The sequence below is a fragment of the Misgurnus anguillicaudatus genome, chromosome 7 (genome assembly GCF_027580225.2).
Source record: "Misgurnus anguillicaudatus chromosome 7, ASM2758022v2, whole genome shotgun sequence".
Classification (NCBI taxonomy): Eukaryota; Metazoa; Chordata; class Actinopteri; order Cypriniformes; family Cobitidae; genus Misgurnus; species Misgurnus anguillicaudatus.
In genome coordinates, this window is record NC_073343.2 from 40,389,984 (window position 1) to 40,410,801 (window position 20,818).

At 38.0% G+C, this 20,818-nt stretch overlaps 1 protein-coding gene across 1 annotated transcript in view; it reads right to left on the reverse strand.

Moving 5' to 3' along the window:
• mipol1 (mirror-image polydactyly 1) overlaps positions 1–20,818 on the reverse strand; it is a 99,055-nt gene that overhangs the window by 25,473 nt on the left and 52,764 nt on the right. The window contains exons 10-11 of the mRNA XM_055172443.2: positions 16,683–16,853; positions 7,850–7,942 (exon numbers count right to left, since the gene is read on the reverse strand). Coding sequence (XP_055028418.2) covers positions 7,850–7,942; positions 16,683–16,853 — 264 coding nt within the window. The remainder of the gene's footprint in view (positions 1–7,849; positions 7,943–16,682; positions 16,854–20,818) is intronic.

Here is a 20,818-nt window from a genome sequence, read left to right on the forward strand (position 1 = left end):
TGTACGTTTTAGTACAATCTCCTTTCGCCCCTTTGACGCTGGGGTTTCATTCCTGCTTTTTGGATATTTGTATGTTTTTTTATGATTCACGTTGTACAAATTTACACAAAATCAAACATTTAACCACAAACTGTTGCTAAGAGGAAGTCATTTGACATACAGCAAAATCTTATCTGAATGCAGTATATGGGACTTTTTCTTTAAAGCCTCACTATAACTTCACATGCAAAATGCGCAATGCTAGCGTGCACACTGCTAACAAGGCTGAAATACAAACACGACAATCTCGTACAATTTCATTTGTACGTTTTAATACAATCTCCTTTTTGCCCCTGTGACGCTGGGGTTTTATTCATGCTTTTTGAATAGTCGTCTGTTTTTGTATGATTCACGTTGTAAGAATTCACACAAAATCAAACATTTAACCACAAATTGTTGCTAAGAGGACATCATTTGACATACAGCAAAATCTTATATGAATGCAGTATACGGGACTTTTTCTTTAAAGCGAAATTTGCAAGGTCTCACTATGACGTCACATGCAAAATGCACAACGCTAGCATGCACACCGCTATATGGCTAAAATACCAACACAATCTCGTTGGATTTCATTCGTACATTTTAATCTCCTTTCGCCCCTGTGACGCTAGGGTTTCATTCGTGCTTTTTGGATAATCGTACATTTTTGTATGATTCACTTTGTACAAATTTACACAAAATCAAACATTTAACCACAAATTGTTTCTAAAAGGACATCATTTGACATACAGTAAAATCTTTTCTGAATACAATATATGGGACTTTTCTTTAAAGCGAAATTTGCAAGGCCTTACTATGATGTCACATGCAAAATGTGCAACGCTAGCGTGCACACCGCTATACGGCTGAAATACCAACACAATCTCGTACAATCTCATTTGTACGTTTTAGTACAATCTCCTTTCGCCCCGTGATGTTGGGGTTTCTTTCGTGCTTTTTGGATATTTGTATGTTTTTTATGATTCACGACACGTTGTACGAATTTACGCAAAAACCGCAGTATGCAGTATAGGGGACTTATCTTTAAAGCGAAATTTGCAAGGCCTAACTATGATGTCACATGCAAAATGCGCAACGCTAGCATGCACACCGCTATACGGCTGAAATACCAACACAATCTCATTTGTAAGTTTTAGTACAATCTCTTTTCGCACCTGTGACGCTAGGGTTTCATTCGTGCTTTTTGGATAGTCGTACGTTTTGTATGATTAACGTTGTACAAATTCACCACAAACTGTTGCTTATAGGGCATCAATTGACATACAGCAAAATCTTATCTGAATGCAGTATATAAGACTTTTCTTCATAGCGAAATTTGCAAAGCATGACGTCACTCGCAAAATGCGCAACGCTAGCGTGCAGACCACTATATGGCTGAACTACCAACATAATCTCGTACGATTTCATTCGTACATTTTAATCTCCTTTGCCCTCGTGGCCCTGGGGTTTCATTCGTGATTTTTGGATAGTTGCGCATTTTTGTATGATTCACGTCATGACTTTACACAAAATTAGACATTTAACCACAAACTGTTGCTTAGAGGACATCATTTGACAAACAACAAAATCTTATCTGAATGCAGTATATGGGACTCTTCTTCAAAGCAAAATATGCAAGACCTCACTATGATGTCACTCGCAAAAAGTGCAATGCTAGCATGCACACCGCTATACGGCTGAATTACAACACAATCTCGTGCAATTTCATTTGTACGTTTTAGTACAACCTCCTTTCACCCCTGTGATGCTGGGGTTTCATTCATGCTTTTTGGATAGTTGCGCGTTTCTCTATAATTCACGTCGTACGAATTCGCACAATATTACAAACTTGTGAATTAGCTACGAGATCAGGTTGTCAAGTCTGCGATCTAAAACATCTTCACATTAGAAAGTTTACATTCTATTTTACCGCAATGCAAGACTGCAACAGAAACAACCGCGTGACTATAACGTTTGTCGCATTTAAATCCCTTATTGGTGCTATAAACACTTTTACCCGTAATAAGCGCACGCAGCTTCCGATGGCACGGTCCCAATCATTCTAATTACCGGAGCGCAGGTCTCGCAAGTCAAAGAGAACATCAAAAAGCCTCAAACCCCTAAAGTCAATATGTACTTTTCTCCAACAGGGAAGGGAGCTCGACTTCAAAGCCGACTTCTTTTAATCTTATGTATTTTATCAGCATTCATTACAATATTATCCAAATTAGGTTCCCAGAGTAACGTGTCAACCTGTAGAGATTAAGCCCAGCAAAGGAGGGTCGCAGCCTTGACCTTTACGAGCGAGCGTTTGGTGGGGCAGAGGTGGGCTGGTCGTGGCCTTTCTGACCCAGTGGGGAGAAGAGGATGTGATGGGGGTTATCAGCTGTGTCACGCGCTCCATCACTGACTGATGCTCAATTAAAGCAGCGTGGCCCGTATCATGTCAGAGGTCACCAAACAGCGAGCTGGCACTTTTGAGGTTCAACTAAATTTTAAATGGGGACTTCTTTGGGCTTTTGAGATACTCTGATGTTCAATGCAAAGCTAGATCCCAGACTTGATCTGATTCAACTTCAGAATCATTTAGAAAAGGATTTCTTACCTAACAGTGTTAACCCTTATTTAATGTAAATGACAACTGGAACCGAAAGCTGCATAATAAGAACAAATCCAGCAGAAAACACCTGCCCTTTTAAGAGTGACCTAAACAAATTCAGCTGGACGGTGTGAGCTCTCATCCTCGCTTGACAACAACATGCTGTAATATACCAGATCCCTCATAAGCAAAACAAGCTCGTAAATCTCTCTCATAACATTTATGCAACCTTTATGAGGAACCAACGTCTTTTATTGGGGCCTCTTGTCAGTTTTTATTGACAGACACAGCAGAGACAAGACAGGGAGTAACCGGTGAAAAATCGGAACGCAACAGATGCATATGCATCACGTGAGCGCCAAGCTATGATTCAGACCAGACCCAAACCGAGATGAAACAGACAAATAATTTCTAGTAAGATTTATTTTTTTTTCTTGCTGATTTCTTATGCAACAAAGCACAAATGAATAAAAAAATCCATCAGCGAATCATGGATATTACACTCATTAAAATAATTAAAATTCTGCCATCACTGACTCACCCTTACCCTACAATAGTTATGGATTAACTACAGTAAAAAACACTGTAGTTAAACCACCACAAAATAACCATGTTTTTGCTCTAAAATCCTTGGGTAATCCTTGGTTACTGTAGTAAAACCATGGTTTTTCCGATTGTAATCAATATGCTAAAAAATACATGTTTATTACAAAAAATAGGTCTGTCAAACGATTAATCGCGATTAATCGCATACAAGATAAAAGTTTGCATAATTTATTAAGGGTGTAACAATACATCAATATGGATCGATACATCGATTTTATTTCTCACGATCCAATGCATCAATGCCAAACATAAAAAATGTATTTGATGTACCTTAATTTTGACACGATCCATCTATGCTTATTTACTTTTCAATTTAATTTTTTTTTAAATAAAACTACCTCAGAATATTGAAATATTGAAAGACTTTGACTGTTGCCATCATAAGCTTGACTTTGTGTGTCATTTTACCCCTCATTATTAACTTTTCTTTATTTAAATGTTAAGTGTATTTTTGTTAGTTTGTTGTTCCAATTGGGACCGAGATGTTGCCATTTTAAAAGAGTTTAATTAAATGTTTATGTTATATATTTTGGTTGCATTTGTAAAAATGTAACTGCTTAAATAGGGACATAATATAAAAATATCGTTAAATGAATCAAATCGGATCAAATCGTAATCGCACCGAAGAAGTGTTTAAGTGTATCTACAAAAATTGCAAGTCGAGAAAATCGACATTGTATCACACCATAATAAACTTTCTGATTTACACCCCTATAATTTATACAAACATTCATGTATATTTAAGAAACATTTACATGTGAATATATATTGTATAGTAGTATACACTGTATATACTATATATATATATACTATATATATATATATATTAGTGCTGGGCAAAGATTAATCGCGCAAAATAAAAGTGATTTTTGGCATAATATATGAGCATGTGCTGTGTGTAATTATTATGTATAAATAAATACACACACATTCATGTATGTTTTTAAGAAACATTTACATGTTTATATATATTTATTTATATTTTTATATATTCTATATTAGAAATAAATGAAAAAAATGATATATAATTAAAACAATTCTGAAATGAATATATGAATGTGTGTGTGGTTAAATATACACAATAATTAGACACAGTACACGCACATATATTATGCAAAAAATCAGTTTTATTTTGTATGCAATTAATCGCGATTAATCTTTGCCCAGCACTAATATATATACACACATACATACACATGATAATTACATAATTTTTACATGCATTACAAAATACCCAGAGTGTTGTGAATGCGATTAATCACGATTAATCATTTGACAGCCCTACAAAAAGTAGGTCTAAAATACGGAGTAATTCTTGTAAGGGTTATATCATTCAAAACTCAACTAAATGATTCTCTTCATACACAGAATCTAATACGAGACACAATGTAAACATAAAAATATTATATTATATTGTGCTTTCTATATAACAAAATCATACAGTGATGCATGTTATATCAACTTTTCTTTTTGAAGTTTAAAAAAAGCAAATCATCTTCCACTATCATAGTAGAGACCCCTGAGGTTCAGATAGTCTGCAAAATATGTAAGGAATAATTGACGACGGGCCGTTGAATAATTTGACAATAATCCACACCCAGGGTAATGCGCCCAGGTCAATTATTCCCCCTATACCATTGTTACCACAGACATTGCTCTGGTGGTTATTTCAAGACATTTGACAGGTCAAGTGTGCGTTTATAAAAAAAATAATGCATACCCCGTGAAACGTTTCTCAACCAATCAGAATAAAGCATTCAACAGCCCCGTGGTATAAATATTAATAAAGAAAACAATATGGGTTTGGGTGAGTAAATTGTCATTATGGGTAAACGGACCCAATAAAAACACCTTATCAGAATATGCAAACATTAACCAGCTCTAATTGCAAACAGATGACAGACAAACCCCTATGACCAACAAGAAATTAACACAAGATTATATAATACTTCCTGAATTTACAGTCATTGGGGTGCCATAGATAAAACCACTATCCAAATGTTATTACACTCTCTATGTGCCCTGATCTACTAATGCCCGCGTAAAAGGAATTAAAGGTGAGTTACGGACAGACCGCAGTGGTAAATGATGAAGCCCGTGACGGGGGCAGGACCACAGGGCAGGCGTGTGATGGGGGCAGGAACGAAGGGCAGGCGTCTGATATCACTTTGCCGCTCTGAATAGAAAAGCTGTAGAGCAAACACAGGTGCTTGTGTGCGAGGACAGAGTTCTCCACAATAACCCCTGCTCGCTGCTCATCCACCCCCACAATAAAGCAACCAGTTTACTTGAAACCAACACTAGCCTATATACAAAGCATTTATGATTGCAGTTATAGATGGCATAATAAAAACAGTATGAATTATAAAATGTATAGTTTATGGACTCTGATTGGTCTCATTGTGCAGGGTCTACAGACTAAAAACAGGCACTTGAATTTGTTAATTTTAATCTAATTTAATATAATATAATACATTTTTTCTGATATTTTAAGGTGGTTTATAAGCTGGAACTTTCCATTGGTTTATGGTTGGTTAATGAATGTATTAGCCGACACAACAAACCCCCTTCTGGTGCTTCACTAAGACATTTTTAAGTTGTTTGAGAATTGGGGAAATCCCTCATATCGGGTTCAGATTTTTGGGAGGACAATTGGTCTTTAAAATGATGTTAAAGCCCCGACCCTACCAAGCACACACACCAAGCTTTTAGATACATTTGGTCCAATGTCTTTGAGATGGTTGCCGAACAGGTTTGTTTACAGGTGTGGAGGTGAAAAGAGAAAGACAAAGGAGATAAGATGAGGAATAGCCCCGGGTTTTATAAACCGACAAATGTCACAAGCCAAAAAAACATTTAACAGCTGCTTTACAGTTCTGAAGAAATATGATGATGATGATGAACAACAGCAGCTAAATACAGCCAAAATTTCCATTTTATTTAAAAAAAAAAGGTTTTGTCATTATTTTGGATAAAAAGATTTTTTCTTTAAAAAGTTGTAATTAAAAACTAAGAAATTAATCATTCATATTCAATTCTCTGAACGTAATTGAGAGATGAAAATATAACGATTTCAGAAAGAAAAGTCAGCGCTTTTACACCTTTGCAGATTTTCTTAGTCTTTTCTTTAAAGTTAAATGTCAATCGATAAATGGAAGTCCTGTTCATTTTTAAATTGTTTTGTGGATATGTTCCTGGCACTGTTGACTAATTTTACGACAGCTGTTCCCATTTCGTTTTAAATTAAAAAACCCCGCTCTGTAATCCCAGGAGTCAATCTATAATTAAGGGGATTTATAGAAAAACCAAGTGCTACATTAATAACAAAATTTAATATATTTCTTAATAAGCCATCAGCCGAAAAGTCTTAAATGGAAAATATAATCTTTCTTTTGAAATCTCCAAAAAAAAGCTTTCCCTGGACTTTTTTTACCAGATTATAAATAATTATAATTTTTCATCAACTGATAATCGTCACCATGTGGCACAGTTGCATCCCAACATTCCCAGACCACAATCTTCACAGACACATCCCAATGCAAACAGTATCTAACGTAATCATAAAACTTTGTGATATAAAACTATCGTAAAATTAAACAAAAAGGAAATGTTCATCATATTGCTACATCATCAAAACAAGCATTAACCAGCAAAGAAGTGTGTTTAAATAAATGACTAAATATGAAAATAGCATTTTATTAAACAAGGAATATATTTCTAAACAGGCCAAACTAGGTTATTTAATCTTAGGAATAAGTGAAAAAGCAATGAAATTAATGTTTAACTGTGCTGTTTATTTATACTTTTCATGTCTACTTTGTATGAACTATGCACACTTCCACCTGAGCTTCCTTGTAATACTGTTTTTTTGTGTGTACATGCTATACATATTTGCTTTTATGGAAGTGCACAGCCTTGCACAGTACACAAACCCATTTCTTAACATTGCAGCGATGTGCACACATCTAGTTAAACCACGCCTAACCTGCATTGTACTTTCTTACACCCCATGTAATTTAACTAAAATAAATGTCACCATAATCACTCCAACACATTTTCCCCCAATACGTTTATCATGCCAGCTACAAGGTTAAGTGGATAATTTAGCGGTCATTATATTCAGTATGTGTGCTGTAAAGGTCCGGGGTTCAGGCCTGACTCAGCACCCCTGCCTCGATCAAATCTCTCTCAGCCTGTTTACTCAACTCTACCTAATGACAGTTCTTTTACGGCACCACGCATTAAACTCAAGGGCTTTAGCTGCATCAGATAAATACGGCAAATCAAACAGCTCCGTGTTTGCCCTGCGTTTCCCTGACAGACCCGTAACGAAACTTCACGGCACCACCACCACGTTCAAACAGAGACCCGGGCCGTGGTGCTATCATTTCAGATCGCAGGAAGACAAGAGCAGGAGAGAGCAAATAGGAGTTAATAAGTGATACAGTGGAGAGGGTAACGACGGGCTGATAAAGGGTCCGAGGGCATCCGATTGTGTGCGGAGGACTGCCCGTACGGTGAAGGTCGCACTCGAGTGTGGTGCTGTTTGGGTGAGCACGTGTATTCTGTGAGGCCTCAGGACATTATTTTTTTAGCACGTGGGAGGTTCGTGTGTGTGTGTTTTACCTTGCTCGCTCGTTCCCGACTGTTTTGGCCGACCAGGTGACGGGTGCTGTTTGGCTCTTTTGCACGAAGGAGCTCTTGTTCCAGGCGCTTGCACTAGGAAACCGAGGCAGAGAAAGAAATTGCTTTAAGTAAATCAGAAGTTGATGAAACCAACCAAAAGACAATTTTATTTTGAGACTTGAATTTAATGCTTGGTCTAAATGCCTGAGTTTGATTTCCCCCAACAGGTTTATAATCACACTGTAACCATACGTGGAACAGTACTTATCATAAAGGTGCTAAACGATGCAATGTCATGGCAATTTGTACATATTTTACCAGGTGGCTAATTCGTACGACCACATTCATACATTTTTGTACAATTTTCTTTTGCCTCTTTTAGACATTGGGGTTGGGGGTAAGGGGTGGGGTTTTGTTATTTTTTATGATGTTCATATGTTCAGGGTTCCCACACCTTAGTTAATTTTAAAGTCAAGGACCTTTCAAGGACTTTCCAGGTCCAATACCCTCAAATTCAAGGACTAAATGTGGGGACACATTTCAAGTGAGAGCAAGGTTAGATCGTGTTATCTTTTAAGATACATTGTTACAGTTCCCTTTCGAGGGAACACGCGCTGCGTCACTGCGGTGACACTTTGGCGACACCTCCACGGGTAAGTGCGTCTGAATGTGTATGTCGTTAAGCCTCACTATTGGTTGAATTTGATAAAGACGGTGACGTGGGAGCCAGAAAGTATATCGCTATCTGAAATATTGCCAAAGACAGCGTTACAGGGACGCAGGAAGTATGGCAAGGGAGACGCAGCGTCTCGTTCCCCTCTCAGGGAACAACAGTTACATACGTAACACGAGATGTTTTCAAGTGTTAATTAGCACGTGTGCCTAAAAAGTCTAGAATTTTTATGATATTATCCTACACTACACAGGGAATAATATGGATTTTTTATTTTCAGAAAACTTCTTGCATAAAATAGATTCGAGCACTTTCAATGATCTGTATCTATGTCTGTATATTTTCAAAAACTTCCCAGAGCCTTGAATTTTTTCCCCGATTCACAAACTTTCAAGGATTTCAAGGACCCATGGGAAACCTGTATGTTTTTGTATGATTTACCTGGTACAAATTCCCATGAATTAGCATACGTACAAACCCTCGTGAGATCAGGCTGTTAAAGCAGACATTTCACAAGACTTTTTTTAAGATGTAAAAATAATTTTTGGTGTCCCCAGAGTACATATGTGAAGTTTCAGCTCAAATACCATATAGATAATTTATTATAGCATGTTCAAATAGCCACTTTGTAGGTATGAGCAAAAATCTGCCGTTTTTGGGTGTGTCCTTTTAAAGCAACACTAAAGAGTTTTTGCTCTTTGCTCCCCCTACAGGTTAGAAGCGGAATTGTCCATTACCACTGTCATAAATACTGCAGCATAGCTGGCTCTGATTGGATAGAGGGCTGCAAAGCGAATGTGAAAGTGCCGTTCACCCTGTTTCGAGTGGATCAACCACTGAAACATTTTTGGAAACATTATTTTAAGGTAAAAAAAACTCTTTAGTGTTGCTTTAAATGCAAATAAGCTGATAAAATCCAAACAGTGATCGCCATAATGGTGGTTTGTTGAAAGTGAAAATTAATTGTGCTATTAATTATTTTTTTCTCTCTCTCTCCTGCTTCACTAAATTGCACTGCCTTTTGGCATCACAAGGGGATCCAAATTTCAATTACCTATTTTTTCACATGCTCTGCGCCCGAGCATTGTCCCCCCTCCTCCCTACTCCCCCAAAAGCACGCACACACACTGTACTTTGACCGATCCGAGCCCGGGCACGCTTTCGTCATAATGCGTTTGTTTATAAGAAACAGGAACTAAAGCACTCTTTTAACACTGGAGCCCATCGTAATGTTAAGTCTGCATTTTTTATTCTAAGGTGTTTAGTGCGCGATGACACTGCTGCATGCATCAGTGTCTTTTTACGAAGGCAGATGAAGGTGAGTGGTCGTGCTATTGACGTCTCTCCTTTTAAACCACGCCCTGGCACACTGCATGTTCCTCGCTAAGCCCAATTGAACCGTGCCCAAGCCCATCACTGCAAACTTGTCAGGGCGTAATTAACCAAATTACCACTACAGAGCGATCACACGAGTCAAACAAACCAGGCTTTGGAGGTCAAACGCATTCGGCCGCAGTTTGGTTGGGATAATGTGAGTGTGCCCTTAGTGCATTCACTAATGTTAACTCTTTCCCCGCCAACGTTTTTTTTTAAAAAGCTGCCAGCCAGCATCGGCATTTTTCATGATTTTCACAAAAGTTTAATGCCTTCCAGAAAATGTTCTTCTTTAAATATATAAACATAAAATATATAATATATAAAATATAATCATATACATTTTATATATCAACATTACTATAAACATTATAATTTTAGCCTAGTATTGGATTATAGCGTATACGTGATGATTGCGTACGAGTGGTTTTAGGTTTTCTTGAATTTTTGCATATATTTAGAAGACATTTTAATACGAAAGTTTTTGTTGAATCGCGTTTTGTTTGTGAAAACATCCGTATGCTCATCTCATGCACAAATTTGTGTGTACGCATGCTTAGTGAATGAGACCCAATGTGTTGCGTTTTTGTTTATATTGCTAGAAAATCAGCCTGAAAAAAAAAGAAAGCCTGTCTCCCCTATTCGATTGGACAATGAAAGAAATGTGAATGACATCGGGTGCTATTCTGTTCAAAACGCTCCTGCAAAAATGCTTGACGCGTTAGGCAGGCAAAATGAAGTCGTTGGGCGCAGATAAACAGCGTGCATAACGCTAGCTTCCCATATAAAACAATTCAAAAAAGGTGCCTGCCACTGCCATAAACGCATTCTGTGTGATCTGTTCCTTACTGTATAAAACATATTAGCTGTATTATGCTCTCTGTTTGAGTGAAGGGTCAGTTTATTGCCCAAATAATTTATACAGCAAACGTCAGTGCACAAATACAGTACATTAAAGTTGGCTCTAAAACTGTAAAAACTCGTTACGTTGCCACGTGGGAAAATAATGTGTATCTAAGCCTGTTCAATGAGAGGTGAAATCTCTGCAGGGTAAAAACCTACATTCTCAGTTATTACTACATTTACTGTAAGAACATTGGCACACACCGCTGATATTACTCCCTGTGTGAGTCTGTGATGCCTGGAGGGACAGACTCATTTGCGGTATAGTTCAAAATAAATAGAACAAAAATAATACAGTTTTACAAAGAAAAAAATGCACCGAATTCAAGATTATATTTAATAGTTCTGGTTGAATTCAGCAATTGAGAATTATTCTTGATATACATCACAAGAACCTCCACGAGATGCTGTCTGTCCTCTCCGGTTGTTCAGACAAGACCTCCGCCTGGCTGTCTGACAAACAGACAAAGAGACGTACTGACAGAGATGTACAGACAATTTAAACATTCAATGATGTGACCAGCTTTTGGGTGAGTATTATTGTAAGGGGGCTTGTTTTATACCCGTCCATATGTGCCCCTCTCCATGCGCGCATTCCAAGGCCGACAGACACTTACCAGGAATGTAAACCATCCTCGTGGCCCGACAAGCCTCAGTGCTTCAACATTCACCATCTCAAAGAGCGGCGGTCGCACAAACAAGCCTCACAGTACAGACCTCGCTCTTGTCTCTTTCCTCTGCAGACTAAAATAATACCGCTGCCATCCAGACCAAACACACAGCTCCTCTTTAGTGTCAGCCTGAGTTACGATTCTCGGGCAGCAGATGTCTTTCAGAGGAAAACGTATTTTAATCACAACGAAACTCTGCACTGACGCTGCTGTTACCCAAAAATAGCCGCAGTCGGGGTAAATGGGGTGTAGGAACAGACACATTAACCTATTTAAACTATTTAAACCTGCTGTTAAAGTCTCAGAGAAATCTGAGGTCTGTCAATTACAGTGATGCATATTGGATTAGTGAAATAAAAACAGAAGTAAAACAAACCACTTTCAATATCTGCTAAAAAAGGCCTCAAAAAGTATAAACATTATTGTAAAAAAGTTTAAGCTGCTCCAATATACAGTAGCTCAGTAGAGCATTGCATTAGCAGCGTAAAAGGTCATGGGTTCGAACCCAGGAAAACATAAAATGTATACCTCGTAATGCACTGTAAGTCGCTTTGGATAAAAGCCTGTGCCAAATGCATAAATGTAAATATTTACTTGCATATTAATAAATACTACATGCAGTACTCAAAACATGCCATATACACTCACCTAAAGGATTATTAGGAACACCATACTAATGTGTTTGACCCCATTTCGCCTTCAGAACTGCCTTTTTCTACGTGGCATTGATTTAACAAGGTGTTTAAAGCATTCTTTAGAAATGTTGGCTCATATTGATAGGATAGCATCTTGCAGTTGATGGAGATTTGTGGGATGCACATCCAGGACACGAAGCGCCCGTTCCACCACATCCCAAAGATGCTCAATTGGGTTGAGATCTGGTGACTGTGGGGCCATTTTAGTACAGTGAACTCATTGGCATGTTCAAGAAACCAATTTGAAATGAATCGAGCTTTGTGACATGGTGCATTATGCTGCTGGAAGTAGCCATCAGAGGATGAGTACATTGAGGTCATAAAGGGACATGGTCAGAAACAATGCTCAGGAAGGCCGTGGCATTTAAACGATGCCCAATTGGCACTAAGGGGCCTAAAGTGTGCCAAGAAAACATCCCCCACACTATTACACCACCAACAAGCAGCCTGCACAGTGGTAACAAGGCATGATGGATCCATGTTCTCATTCTGTTTACTCCAAATACTGACTCTACCATCTGAATGTCTCAACAGAAATCGAGACTTATCAGACCAGGCAACATTTTTCCAGTCTTCAACTGTCCAATTTTGGTGAGCTCTTGCAAATTGTAGCCTCTTTTTTGTCTTCTGCTGTTGTAGCCCATCTGCCTCAAGGTTGTGCGTGTTGTGGCTTCACAAATGCTTTGCTGCATACCTCGGTTGTAACGAGTGATTATTTCAGTCAAAGTTGCTCTTCTATCAGCTTGAATCAGTAGGCCCATTCTTCTCTGACCTCTAGCATCAACAAGGCATTTTCGCCCACAGGACTGCCACATACTGGATGTTTTTCCCTTTTCACACCATTCTTTGTAAACCCTAGAATTGGTTGTGCATGAAAATCCCAGTAACTGAGCAGATTGTGAAATACTCAGAGTGGCCCATCTGGCACCAACAACCATGTCACGCTCAGAAATGCTTAAATCACCTTTCTGTCCCATTGTGACATTCAGTTTGGAGTTCAGGGGATTGTCTTGACCAGGACCACACACCTAAATGCATTGAAGCAACTGCCATGTGATTGGCCGATTAGATAACTGCATTAATGAGAAGTTTAACAGGTGTTCCTAATAATCCTTTAGGTGAGTGTATGGTCTCCTCTTCCTATAGACCCCTTCACGGTTCACGTCACAGGCAGTTCCCACTGCGCATGTCGGGGTCAGAAAAGTCATTACAGCAGATTGAGTTGCGTATTATTGGGTATCGTCAAAAATGCCTACTTACGTCGTGGGCTGTGAAAATCGCACCAGGTCTTCAGTTAAGTTTTCGCGACAATGCAAATATCAAAGAGGCTTGTGTTTGTAGTGCTCACTTCATTTGAGGTAAGTCATCATTTTTCAGCCCTGTTAGATTAAATTATAAAGCCTGGATGGTATGAACAGTTTGACCCCATGCTGCCCGCGCACCCGATAGTCATTCAATGTTTACAAACCTTGAAGGGGTCTATAAGTGTTTTGTCAGAACATACAATTTGCAGTAGCGAACATTTCGGAGGAAAAAATAATCAGTTAGTTGATAATTATATTAAATGAACATAAAATTGACAACGCAAGGAACAATATTAGACTAGGCACAACAACTTAACACTTCGAAGGAGTCATGCAACCGCATGTAATGCAGTGCAAAAAAAAATCTCAAGACAATCATCCAGTCCTAATTCACCATGAGATGCGACTTCATTTCCCCTCTCACTTTAAGATCAGCACTCTATCAAGATCAAAAGAAATTCAATAAGCGCCCGGCACAGGCACATAACGAAGCCGCTCTTATTCTCCGCGTTAACTGCGAGGAGAGGAAGGAAGCGAGAATAAGATTTATTTCTCCCAGCACTTATCCAGCTTTTCATATTCCGGCAGGCCAAAGAGATGCGTTGGCCCTCTGCTTGCAGCCGAGCTCTAATCCCCGCGAGATGAGGAGCGAGATGGGTGGAACGGCAGGGGACGGAGAGATCTGTGAGGATAGAGAGCCGACCCATTCCTGTCTCAGAGGGATTAGGCCTGGGGTTTGCAACTTACTTCTGAAATTGCCCCATAGATTCAGGTTTTTGGCCCCAATGAAAAATCATAGCGTTTCTATGGACGCAGGGATGTTTGGGCGGAGCTAGAAGAGTGACACCTGGCCTTCTCTTCATATCTGAGAGATTGACACAGGTTTTTACCATCTAGCTGCATTTATCTGCACGGCAGGATTTCTTTTATGAAGTTGGCCTTTAATAAAGGACCCAGTTGATCGTAAGGAGCGATACAAGTCAATTTGACATAAATAGGTCAAAAACACAAAAACCTATTCAGTTTTAAAGCTAAGAAATATGTTATGAAGTAAAACAATAGCCAACTAATTAAATGTGACATTACTTCTTGCTTCTATACATTAAATCGGAGAAGCTAATAATATCGGATTTCAAGATAAGTGCACCAATTCCTTTTACACTATAAATACACTATAAAAGTTTGTTACTTGTAGTTAAAGTTTGAGGATCAGCCAAGAGTTTATTCAAAGTCCCTTTAGGGAAGTCGCATCTCTAGGCGGCCATGTTTGCATCGCCTACGGGCAGTTATTTCATACGTTTTTTTTAACAACAAAATATAAAAAATATTTTTTCTCTGAATGACTAATTTGTTTTTCAAAATGACTCATATTGGCATCCGTGTATATAATTTAGTTTGGACAGTTTACTATAAAGTTTAGTGTAAAATGACTAAGATTAACTCAAACCGCAAGAATGTAGGTGCAGAATTCGCACCTGCGTCCAGAACTCGCGTTGCCAGATCCCATTGTTAAAAATCCTCTTTAGACAGTGTTTTAGCAATTAATGAGACACTGGTGTATGTATAATGAAGATTACATGTAAGTTTAGTGTTAGCGATTTCTTTGATTTATTTCTGAAAGACTAATCTCAAGCATTAAGCATTAAAGGGGACATAGCATGAAAATCTGACTTTTTTCCATGTTTAAGAGATAGAATTGGGTCCCCAGTGCTTGTGAAAAAGACCCAGTAACTTAATTTTGGTAAACCATTCTCTGCAAGCATGTGAAAAAAATAGGTAATTGAAATTTGCCTCCCCTTGTGATATCAGAAACAGATAATACCGCCCCTTAATCTGCACTATCCAACCACGGCACTGCCATTTTGTGCAGAGATCAGCTCATTTGCATTTAAAAGGACACACACAAAACGTTTTAATTTTTGCCTACAAAGTGGTGATTTTAAAATGCAATAATAAATTATCTCTATATGGTATTTTGAGATAAAACTTCACATATACGATAGGAAATCAAAGATTTATTTGACATCTTAAAAAAGTCTTGTGAAATGTCCCCTTTAAGAATTTGGTAATTTTGTTCAATTCAGGAGTTAACCCTTAAAAAAGTCATCCTGAAAACATTCAAAAGAGCACTAAACAAAGTTCATAACATGTATTACACAAATTGATTACAATAATAAGCATTGTTGCAAGAAAAGTAAATAAATAATCCATCCTTAATCAACAGTCCCCAAACAAAGTGTGTACCCCAAGTCTAAAATAGCAAAAACATTAAGACAGAATACATTAGATCCCAGGTAAAAAATAAAGTATACTTGATGAACTAAAACTACACTTGAATACTAGCAAGTACATTTGTACGTTTTGTAAAGTTGTAAAATTATGCCACAAAAATACGTATTAAGAAGTAAAGTTCTGCTTTATTTTAATGCACCTGAATAAATAGATTTGTAGGGCAGTGTATTGAAATAAATGGCGTCTCAAAATAGCCCAGGTGTGTACACTTAGATGTTCTTAACTAAATCTTTAGTACTAAAGATAAATTTGGTATATTAGCTACAAAATTAGTACGCAAAAATAATACATTTACTGTAGGCTACTTAAAAAGCAACACATTTTCAAACTCTGGCTACGACTATGTCTGTATGTGCACATTTGATAACAGTAACACTACATCACAACAAGACCCAATTATAAACTTAAGTACAATGTTACCCTAATTATGAAATCTACACAATATTTATCAACAAAGAAATCCCGGCAAACACATCCACTGCCCCACACTTGAACTCTGTGATGAAGCCGAGTATCTGGATGTCAATATTTAGCTACCTGCTTGTTTGTTTTCATTTGATCGAATTATGTGTGTAGGAACGATATACCAAATATTTGAGGTTACGCAGCAATATTTGTCCCTACATGTGAATTAGGTGGCTGGCGTGTTGATTCTTAAATCAGAGCAGGATCTGAGAATAAACACAGATGTATGTGCTTTAATAGACCAATAATCAAAGACATCTTGCAGAGGAGTTAAAACGCAGGAGGAGGAGAGATAGTCAATATTTGGAGAGTCGTATTTGATTTTTTTATGGTGTAAAGGTTTCTGGCTTGGTACACAACTACAGTAAGTGAAGTGTTAGGGTTGACCCGTCATGGAGAGCGTGATGGTGTGTGCACATGTATTGGGGTGCTAGGAGATGTGTCATCAGGTCCTACCCTATTTAAAGCCGTATCTCGCCCCTCTATGACGGCTTTCATCTCTTCGGAAGTGATCTGAGAGCGGCGCTCCCTTGCCCTCTGGATCTGTTCGATGATGGCCGCCCCGCTCTGCTCGATATCGAGGGCAGAGTCAGCGCTGTTAACTCTGTTCAACAACTCCTCCAGGTCCTGACCACAAACACATACAAACAATGACATCATAGTTCATTCGCACAAAAACATTTAATGTCAATTACAATTTTATTTAGGGACAGAAATAAAAATTCAGAGTTTCATTTTACAGCAAGGTTGTAGTTGTAAAATAAGTTACTGCATTATATTATGAACTAACAATTTACAAAACTACATTAGCATTTAATAATACATTTTTTAAATCAAAAGTTAACGTTGGTGCACAATGAATTTACATGAACAACTATATTGGCATTAACTTTAGAAAGATTAGTAAAAAACTACATTGCTCATTCATTGGTAACTCATGTTAAAGGAAAACAGCACAGTTTTTTTATATTTAACTATGTTCTTACCTCAACTGAGACAAATTAATACATCCCTATCTTTTTTCAATGCGTGCAGTTAATCTTTGTACAGCGCGTCATGAATGTGTTAGCATTTAGCCTAGCCCCATTCATTCCTTAGGATCCAAACAGGGATGAATTTAGCAGCCACCAAACACTTCCATGTTTCCCTATTTAAAGACTGTTACATGAGTAGTTACACGAGTAAGTATGGTGGCACAAAATAAAACGTGACGATTTTTTAAGCAGGAAAAAATGTAAACTATATTGTATTGCGGAAGAGCACTTAGTTTGCAGCACTTCGAACTCGGTGCGCAGTAACAGCATCACTCCTGACACCTCCACCTCTCGCTCAAACTTTCATCAATATTACTGCGCCAAAATGATGCAAACTAAGTGCTCTTCCGCCATACAATATAGTTCTCATTTTTTATCCTCTTAGAAAATCACCACGTTTTATTTTGTGCCACCATACTTACTTGTGTAAGAGTCTTTAAATAGGGAAAACATGTGTTTGGTGGCTTCTTTTTTTTTACTTAATGTTTATTCGTTTTTTAACAAAAATAACAAACACATTAACCCATATTGGTGGCTTCTAAATTCATCCGTGTTTGGATCCTAAGGAATGAATGGGATTAGGCTAAATGCTAACACATTCACAACGCGCTGTACAAAGATTAAGTGCACGCATTGAATAAAGATAGGTATGGATTAATTCGTCTAAGTTGAGGTAAGAACATAGTAAAATATTGCAAGACTGTGGTGTTTTCCTTTAAAGGATTAGTCCATTTTCTTAAAAAAAAATCCAGATAATTTACTCACCACTATGTCATCCAAAATGTTGATGTCTTTCTTTGTTCAGTCGAGAAGAAATACATTTTTTGAGGAAAATATTCCAGGATTTTTCTCATTTTAATGGACTTTAATGGATCCCAACATGTAAAAGTTTTAATGCAGTTTAAAATTGCAGTTTCAACAGAGTTTCAAAGGACTTTAAACGATCCCAAACAAGGCATAAGGGTCATATCTAGCGAAACGATTGTATATTTTGACAAGAAAAATAAAAAATGTGCACTTTTAAACAACAGCGTCTCGTCTTCCTCTGGTCCTGTGATGCGCCAACGCGACCTCACGCAATATGTCATAACATCAAGAGGTCATGGATGATGTAGGCCAAACTACGCCCCAGTGTTTACAAGTGTGGAGAGAGAGGACCGTTCCGACATTGTTGTATGTCGTACTAATTAATGTCTTTGTGTCAGTTTATTGCTTAAAATGGTGCACAAATGTGACCCGTCACGGAAACCAGGGACACAAGTCGGCAGCACAAGTTTCGAGAAAATGAGAAACAAAGGTTTTTTTTTCAAAATTTGTGATTTTCGTTTTATTGCAGAATCTGTTAGTTAAGATCACGAAGAAGCCTCTCCATGTTTGAGATAGCAGTTTATGTATATTTAAAAGCGTACATTTTGCGGTTAAAATAGGCATGTTTTCCGGAGATTCTAGCGTGCAGCGGGGGGCGTCATTGTCTGTGTGTATATTTACATACTGTATAAGCTTGTGTTTTCGCCTCCGCCCCCAAAGGGAACAGCGTGACTACTGAATAAGGATAGTTCGCCCAAAACTGAAAATAATGTCATTAATGACTTACCATTATGTCGTTCTAAACTCGGAAGACCTCCATTCATCTTCGGAACACAGTTTAAGATGTTTTAACATTAGATTTAGTCCGAGAGCTTTCTGTCTCCTCCATTGAAAATCGATGTACGGTTTCCATGTCCAGAAAGGTAATAAAAACATTATCAAAGTAGTCCATGTGACATCAGTGGGTCAGTAAAATTGTGTTGATGCATCGAAAATACAGCTTGGTCCAAAAATAGCAAGAATTACGACTTTATTCAGCATTGTCTTCTCTTCCGGCTCGAGCGTGAAGTCACGTGACTGTAGTGACGTGGCTGCTCTGTCCCTTAAGACATGTTTGCTGAGTTTTATTTTTTTTTTCCAAACTTATAGCGTGCGTCTCCCCAGACTGTAAATGAAGCTCGGGCGCACAAAACAAAAGAAATATAAAAGAAGCTGGGGCGGAACAAATAACAGTCAACCGCATATACGTCAGCCGCGTCACTGACTTTATGGGGCGCCGCAGTCGGATGACGTCAAAGTACCGCGAGAGCTCTTTAAGAAATCTTACGGAGTAGTCTAATTTCGACTCGCTCTCGCGGTACTCTGACGTCATCCGACTGCGGCGCCCCATAAAGTCAGTGATGCGGCTGACTGTTATTTGTCCAAACACACAGAAGTTACACAGAGATCGTTGTATTCTTTATATAATTGGCTACATGTTTTGTCTATCAATATTTTCCATGAAGTCATTGGCTGATGGAGGAACGAGCGAGCGATTGGTGACATCTCTTAAGGACTTCACGTTTTCGACGGTGCTGTTTTTGGATTATCTATTTTCAATACAAACTTTGAAGGCGGGTTCATGTGTTTAACGGAACGTAAATACCGGAGTGTAATCTGATATACTCTTACATGTTACGATGTAAATAGTCCTCAGATTGTATATTATATTGTATTACCAGAAGTTCGTGCGAAATAGACTATATATCTATATTTCACGGATTATACGCATTTGTGGACAAAAATCATTGGATGATTCACACATCTGAAACAGACTGGATTCGACTTGTGATCCCCGCAAAGGTAAAGTTAAAAGTCCTGTTTATTTTTGCATTTTGTCATTCTGACTTCTGTAATAAAATACTACATATGATGGTAGAACCTCTGTATCTCAAAACGGCTTTACAGGGGGTATGGCTTAGCTAAATGAGATGTAAATGAGCCCTATTGTCTCTCCAGCCAGGGAAAAGGGAAAGTGTTAACTTTTTTCTTTCTCAAATTTCTCAGCATTCTCTTTCTTGAATGTGTTACATTCAAATGGCCACAACTTCTCCAAATCTTATCAGATTTCCATGTGTTACACATCGTTGGAAAGCTTAGAATCTGCACTTTCAGAATATATGAATAACTCAAAATGCCCCAGATCCGACTTGTGTCCCTACTTTCCGTGACTGGTCACATATGTAACACGTGACCTCTCTACGTCACTACGCAATTACGTGAGGTCGTGCTGGCGCGTCACAGGACCGGAGACAGACGAGAAGCCGTGGTTCAAAAGTGCATATTTTATATTTTAAATGACAATCGTTTCGCTAGATAAGACCCTTATGCCTCGCCTGGGACCGTTTAGAGTCCCTTGAAACTGCAATTTTAAACTGCATCAAAACTGCCACGTGTTGGGGTCCATCAAAGTCCATCAAAATGAGAAAAATCCTGGAATATTTCATGAAAAAAAAAAGTATTTCTTCTCGACTGAACAAAGAAAGACATCAACATTTTGGATGACATGGTGGTGAGTAAATTATCTAGATTTTTTTAAGAAAATGGACTAATCCTTTAAATGTTACCAAATTCAGTAACAATTTCTTCTCCAGATACAGCCTTTAATTTTATAGTACTAATATACGGTCGATTATAATTATATACCTATAGTTAAAAAACAGTGAGTTATGCTTGTCCAAAAGTTATTTGGGAATACTATTATAAAATTTA